Source organism: Aquarana catesbeiana, linkage group LG02, assembly GCF_042186555.1.
Source record: "Aquarana catesbeiana isolate 2022-GZ linkage group LG02, ASM4218655v1, whole genome shotgun sequence".
Taxonomy (NCBI): Eukaryota; Metazoa; Chordata; class Amphibia; order Anura; family Ranidae; genus Aquarana; species Aquarana catesbeiana.
The window spans coordinates 93913337-93920669 of record NC_133325.1 but is presented as its reverse complement, the minus strand read 5'-3'; the positions used below and the strand labels follow the sequence as shown (position 1 = coordinate 93920669).

The 7333-nt window shown below is 40.8% G+C and overlaps 1 protein-coding gene across 1 annotated transcript; it reads right to left on the bottom strand.

Moving 5' to 3' along the window:
* Positions 1-399: 399 nt before the first annotated feature.
* KCNRG (potassium channel regulator) lies at positions 400-4807 on the bottom strand. The gene is made up of 2 exons (XM_073613226.1): positions 4128-4807; positions 400-1456 (listed from the first exon to the last, which is right to left on the bottom strand). Exons 1-2 carry the CDS (start codon positions 4706-4708, stop codon positions 1204-1206), a joined length of 834 nt encoding a protein of 277 aa, XP_073469327.1. The 5' UTR covers positions 4709-4807; the 3' UTR covers positions 400-1203.
* Positions 4808-7333: the final 2526 nt, after the last annotated feature.

The following is a 7333-nucleotide window of genomic DNA, read 5'->3' as shown; positions in this document are numbered from 1 at the left end:
CAACCGAAGTCTTGTATTTCACACTTATTTTTACCACTAAAGTGAGCTTATATTGTGAAATACAGTATTTAGAAGTCTGTGACACTTCTGTCAGATTAGCAAGCGTGTGAGATCAGCAGGCTTGCTGCTGCTTTTAAAATTCAACATCAAAACACTGTCACGGACTTCTAAATACAGTATTTGATTATATAAGCTCGGTTTAGTGGTAAAAATAAGTGTAAAATTAAAGTTTTCAGTGGGTGTAAAAAGATGTCCGCTTGGTGACTTCAGACTATGCTTACTGTGGCTGAGTGTGGGGTGTACCAAGATGGCCGTGACGGAACGTCCCTTCCGTTACAAAATGTGACGGGTCGCCTAATCTGACGGGACACTGGCTCTGAAATGTGTGACACAGTAGTGCCTACTCACAGGGCAGACAGAATAAGCATCAAATTCAAGGAAGTATATATGTAAGGGATTGTCACAAATCAGTTTACAAACTTCAAGATTGTTCTGATTAATAGGAATAGGCTAGAAATAATTGAAATACAACGTGAAAATGAAAATATAATTTACATTTTAACCATAGACATGATCTGCTTTATTAGACTTTAGGGTCATGGATCAAAGGGCCATACGCAAATAAATGAATAATGGCAATTTATTTCAACAGGTCAATATATCATTTCTCAAACTCCTGTTTGATATGTCAAAATTTTGTATTTTTTGTCCGTATCTTTCACAGGTATGTGCAGGCTCTAAAGATATCCAGTGGTACCTGGGGCATGTATTAGGATTAGAATGTATTTGGATGAGTACCTATGATAGGTAGGGGATGATTGCTCAGATGCCAGCTAACCTAGCAGTATGTTTTTCGGATTGTGGAGGATCCAACGCAAAAGTGGTAAGAAATATGCAGGTATGTCTGTGGTACAAACCAAAGCCAGGGCTTACAAGGTAAACATGCGGAGCACCCAATTACCATCAATAGTGCAAGGCTGACAGCATATATAATGTATAATGCTCAGTGAGGACTGGGCTTTTTAGGGCTAACCAAGGGGTGATAACGATTTCTTAAACAGCTGGACGTTCTCACGGTTGCACTCGGGTAGCCAAACTTGTTTTTGAAACAATGCAACATATTTGACAGGCAAGTGTGTTCTTACTGGTGGTCATGTAATGTCCATACAAGTGACGTTTCTCCTGATGGGGTGAACAGGGTTGTCATCTCTTTTTAGTTGGCTTGCTTGGTTTTACTTGGACATTGACAATCTTTTCCTGTTTGTAGTCTTCAGAGATGGTAAGGATTTCAGGTCTTTTCTTTCTCTGGAATGTGTAACACTCTACCTTCTCCTCTGCTGACACTGCTCTTGTGCTCACCAAGCTAAAGCCTTCTCGCAGCAAGATGTCCAACAAAAGTCCCAGCACGTTGGTCCCATTCAGTAGTTTTCTCTGGTCAGGCTTTATAGACACATACCTGCAGCAATGAGTTAGACTGTCAGAACAAAGTCAATTTACAACTTCTAAATATGCCGGTTTCCTTATAGTACAGAATACAGTAGAGCCTTCCTAAAAATAGAAGGACTCTGCATATTTCATGTTCATCACAGATTCTCTCACATGCAGCCACTCCGCTCTGTTTTTTTTTTTTTTATTTGCAGTCTCTTTCCTCACTGTGGACATTTTCCCATCACTTATTGACCCAGGTCAGCAGGCCAGGAAATGAGGGGAAAACTTTTAAGTGGTGACACATGCAGATAATAAAAAAAAAAAATGATCACAGTGTGTGTGTATATTATATAATAAGTTTTTTTTTGTTTTTTTTTTTTTATGAAGTTATGCTTCATGGGATTTCCCTACTTTGGCTTAAGCCACATAAAATTATGGCCCAGTCAATTCTGTATAATGTTCTAACCTATTTACACAAATTGGTAGCTCTGCATTCATTAATACATCCTTAGAAATAATATAACTAACAGCCCTCCAAATTTCCCCTCACATGAGGTGAGTGTGGAGCTGCATTGGGGGGGGGCGTGGGGGTTGATTGGGAGCAGATTCCCAACACGGGCGCTTTTAACCGCTTCTTTGGCCGCTAGTGGGGGTTAAAAGTGCCCACATGCAGCCGAATAGCGCCACTTAAACAGCGGTAAAGCACCGCTAAAACTAGCTTTGCTTTACCGGACCCACCGCCCCGGTGTGAAAGCAACCTGTTACTGTGTTACTGAACAAGCACAGAAAAATCAGGTCTCCTTCGCAGCCAGATAGTGCTGTGTTGTATCATATTTCTATGTAAATATCAAGCCTGGTACGTCATTTGATTTTAAGTGTTTGTATCAGGATGATGCTTGCATCACCTCGGTACTGTGGGGTGGCTTTTTTTTTTTTTTGTTTGTTTGTTTGGTTTTTTGGGAGAGTCGACAGTCGGAGCTCTTGTAATAAAAACCGGAGCGGCTAACCAGTTGTTTTTACAAGTGGCAGGAGGGGACGTTCCCTCTCCCACCACCTTTTGCGGCTCTCTCGGGCTCACCCGACGGGAGACCCAAGTTACTAGCTGGCTAGTCGGAGACCCAAAGAAAGCCAGAATCAGCTTTGATCAGGTCACCGCTTTGGTAACCCGGAAGTGATGACATGACAGCACTTCCGGTTTACCAGCATGTTAATGGCGCCATTTTTTTGAAAATCGAAAGGGTTTAAAAATGCTGATCTTGGCATTTTAAATGCTTTCTACTGCAAAGGAGGGATTTGGGGTCTTATAGACCCCAGATCTCTCCATAAAGAGTGCCCGTCTCTGCCCATTACTGTCACAAGGATGTTTACATTCCTTCTGACAGCAATAAAAGTGATACATTTTTTACAGTAACTGTAAAAAGAACAAACATATTAAATATATATATCCCCCATGCTAGTGTGCAAATGCATACGTTGGTTACGCACGCAAACCGCGATCTTTCTACATGTGAGGTATTGCCGCGAATGTCTGATCATGGCTAGTCATTCTAGCACTAGGCCTCCTCTGTACATCTAAAGTGGTAACCTGTGAAGGCTTTTAAAGTGTCGCCCATGGCTAGTAAAATGTACGTAGTTTGTCGTACGTAGTTTGTCACCAATTTGTTCTCTAGGGCCTCTACTTTAAAAAATATATGTTTGGGGTTCTAACTAATTTTCTAGCAAAAAAAAAAAATTTTTTAAATTTCACATGGAAACAAAGTGCCGGAAAATGCTTGGTCTAAGTATAACTAAAGGCAAAACTTTTCTTTTTTTTTTTTTAGATTTGGATAGAGTGGAGAGGCATTAAAAACCCCTGTCGGTTTTTAATCCCTGTCGGTGCCCTGTTAGGCAGATTCACCTTCTCAGGCAGTCCTCGAGTTACGAACACCTCCTTACGAACGGCCTCCAACGCCGGCCACTTGTGCTCAACGTTGGTCCTGGATACCTTTTCGAGCACCTCCAGACACATCCCGCACTGTCATACTACGCCCCAGATAACATAACAAGCGCCCAGAACATCCCACATCCATGCACAGGCAGCAGTTACACTTACGAATGCAGTGTTGCGACTTACAAGCAAACCTACAGTCCTTATTGTGTTCGTAACTCGGGGACTGCCTGTATTGGTCCTGTTTACTATTGTTGAAAGTAAAAGAAAAGCCCAAATTTTGGGTTGTCCCCAGAAAAGTAATTGCGGGGAAATCTTCAAATAGGGACACTAGTTCTGGTGACCTGGGGGTCCCCAAGGAATTCCCTTCATTTGCAGGGGTTTATGCTCACTTCCTGTTTGGCTATGGGACAGGAAGTGAATCTAAATCTCTGCAATTGGACACGGTGGAAATAAATATCTGACATGGTTATAACCCTCCCTTACTCCATCCAAAATGGAAAAAAAAAAAGTTTTGCCTATAGTGCTACTTTTATGGACAGAAATACAAATTCTTTAGACAAAGCAGCCACATATACAGTATTTACATAGTCTGTGTGTTTTGCTGTTTGCCTGGAGTTCAGCTTTAAATCATTGGCGGACACACTGCAGTTGTCATGTTTTTAGCATAAAAAGGACCGATTTAACAAGGTTATAATTTATCATTATTTATAGCTGTAGAAGTTGGACCTTTGAAATTGATTAACACGCTAGGAAATAAACTGCAATTTACCTGGCTCCAAATTGATCTCCTGTTGCAAAGTCTGTTCCACACTGGAAGACGAGGTCATGATGTGAGGGTCTTTGCAGAGGAACAGGAGCCAAAGGTTTCTGGTTGGAAAATGGGAAGCTGAATCCTTGACCTCCAATGGGCTGTTCTACATACATTACAATGCGGTCAGCAAGGGCCTCAACTGTACTGCTGCATGAGCAAAAGATACGGAAGAAAGCATGTGTCTCTTGTAGAAGGAACCTTACTTCCAAGATCTCCTGCCTGGGCTGGTAAATGTTCCCCTGGCCTAGCTGCTCAGCCAGAGCATGAAGTTGGTAGAATTCAGCTTCCCTCTGAAGTCTTTCATATTCAGAGAAATCAGATGGTAGAGTCAGTTGAGAAGTTCTCAGATAGTCCAATATGTAGCTGAACAAGGAACCGTCCCTGTCTACAAAAAACTGACTGTTTACAATCCTGAAATCCCGGTCGCTGCCATCCAGCATGTGTGCCAATCTGGAATCTGGGAACCTCTGCAGTGTTGAAGCAAAAGTGGTGAACTTCGTACCCCCAACATTTAGGGTTATCACGTCTGGATTGCTCATTGCTCACTAACTCTTCAGTCCCCTAGATGCTGGCACTGATAGACTGTACTTTTCAGGAGAAAAGAAAAGACCTTTGCTTGGCAACAGTAACCCAAACACATTGCAGATATGCTGATGTATTTGAGTGTGTGTGGCTTTAGTTGCTTGGGAACGCCCAGGACTCTTCCATTCTGAAAAAAACTTTGTTGACTGATCTAGTGATAATAAACAAAACTAGAAGAGTGTGATTGGCAGAATATATATTAATGATGAACATGCATTTTGTCTTTGACTAAAGCTGGGTATGCACTATTATCAAATTGGAAGAAAAATTCCATATGAGGCACGATTGTTCGATTTCTGTATAGTGTGTACATAACTTTTGACACCCAATTCAGATTTTCCAAAGGGACAAACTCCAAATTTTTTTCTCATACTTGAACAAAACAAACAATTTTTGTTTTTGTACTGTTTTCGTACAAGAAAAATCGGATACAAAAGACTGCCATGATCAGAAACCTTAAAGAACTATAATCTACGCTATGATGTTTGTACGTCAAAAAAAAAAAAAAAAAAAAAAAAAAAGCCCTTTTTATAGGATTTAGTACCATCCTCTGGTTTAACTTGATGTGAAAAATTGACAAAAAAACAGGCGATTGTTTGCCCATTTTCTTATAGCGTGTACCTAGCTTTATGCTTGCCATACACTAATAGAATTTTGTTGAAAATTTTTCATTTTAAGAATGTTCGTTTGATTTTTGCAATTTTTAGTGGGGCTAAAGTGATCATTTTTTTTACTGCAATGATGAGATATTTCTAAGTACCTTTTTTCCTAGCTGATATACAGCTGTCACATGGCCCAGCCAGTCTGCAGAGAAACATAAGCAGTGGGAGCTTCTAGTCCTCTGCTGCTGGTCAGTTTTTTATGATGTGGGTTTAGTGACACTTAAAGCTGACCAGAGATAGATCCATGTGTGGCTGTTACTACTTGACAGAAGTCGATCTAAAAATTTACTACTGTTGAACAGGCTTGTTGGAATTTTTTTCTCGATCAGCAGCTGTAGCCTCTGATGAGTGTGTTCTGATAGGGGAGAGTCCCTGCTGTCCAGAATACAATGAGAGGATTCTTCCATCCACCTCGAAGGCTGAACAAAAAAAAAAATCCATTTATGGCCAGCTTTAAAATTAACTGCCAGGCTGCTTCTGTAATTTACAAGTCACTATCTCGCAAGGCATAGTCCTATGCGCCCTTTACCACATTTGTACATATGTACTTGAAATTGTTAAAGATAGCTAATGCAGATCTAAGCCCTGCTAGAAAAATGCATGGCAAACTATGGTGTAGATGTATGTTGCCTAGACATTAAAGCTGGCCATACACTCAGACAGGCCGGCTATAGACTGTTCAAATCTCAGCCAATTTAGCAGGAGCCAGCTGACATTCAAACCATGTGTGGGCAGGCTGAATGTACCAAGTTGATCAGTCAACTTGGGTACAACCAGCCTCCCGGATTCACTTGCGATTATCGATAGCAGCTGCTCTAGCCACTAGCAATAATCACTATCTTCTCCTGGCTGGGACAGCTAACCCCTGTCGGTAGCAGTTTCTTGGCAGGAGGGATTACCCTGTCAGCACTGTCTGCGGTGATGGGGGAATTGTGCAAATTTCTTTATGGAACCCGTGTTTGCAGGAAATAAATTTGCACCATCTATGGCCGGCCTAATAGATTTTTGAATGAACGTTTGAAAATTCTAAGTACATTAAACAATGACTTGATAGATGCCCTTCAACAGTACTTCAAAATTTAATTTGCTTTCATTGCAACAAATGTAATTTTTTGAACAAAAGCAGCACTAATTGTTAGAAATTTTCCATCCTGCTCCTTACAATGTTGATTTAACCCCAGAAACAATTTAGAGAATCAAATGAAGGCTTTTAAATCAAAAAATGTCAAGAAAAATTTGGCTAGCTTTAGAGGTTAAAGGATAACTAAACACAGGGGAAAAATGTATAGGTTGCAGTTTTCCAGTCATTATTTTTTCAGGCAAATACAAAAAATGCCTATTCTTGCCAGGAGGGCAGCGGTGTCCTGGTCACTTCTTTGTGAGCTGAACTGAAAGCACCAACAATGTTACCTTCCAGCCTGGGTGACTGCTATGGCTCCTTTCAAAGATATAAGGGAGGAGTGATTGTAGCCACCTTAGGAAGGAAGTCTGTTTATTCTCATGATCAAAAAAAGCTTGGGGGAAAAAAAAAAAACAATGCAGCCACCACATCTAAAGACTTAAGACATAAGCTGCAATATGTACATTTTTGGTTTTGGGTTCAGATATGCTTTAAGTGATAAATAACACAATCACATCGGTTTAGTGAATAAGACAGAATTCCAAGTTTAACCAGTACTCACCCTGCTTATAGTCAAATGATGGCCAGGCAGGACCATTCTAGTTCCCACGGGCAGTGCTACTGCGCAATCTGTCACCTGCTGTGTCCACTGGACTCTGGCAGTTGAGGGGAAGTTGCTCATATCCATACATGAAGACTACAGCTCTTACTGTATGTAGTACAAGCTAATAAGCTAATACAGTCTGTTACAGCATCTCCAATGGACAGATTGTTCTTCCATGCAAGGAATTAATTTGAGC

Bases quoted from the DNA above. Each gene is read 5' to 3' on its own strand.
- KCNRG (XM_073613226.1), bottom strand. From the start codon at position 4,708: ATGAGCAATCCAGACGTGATAACCCTAAATGTTGGGGGTACGAAGTTC. The intron at 1,457-4,127 runs GTAAATTGCAGT...TCATTGCTGCAG, and splicing joins GGAGATCAATTTGGAGCCAG to GTATGTGTCTATAAAGCCTG.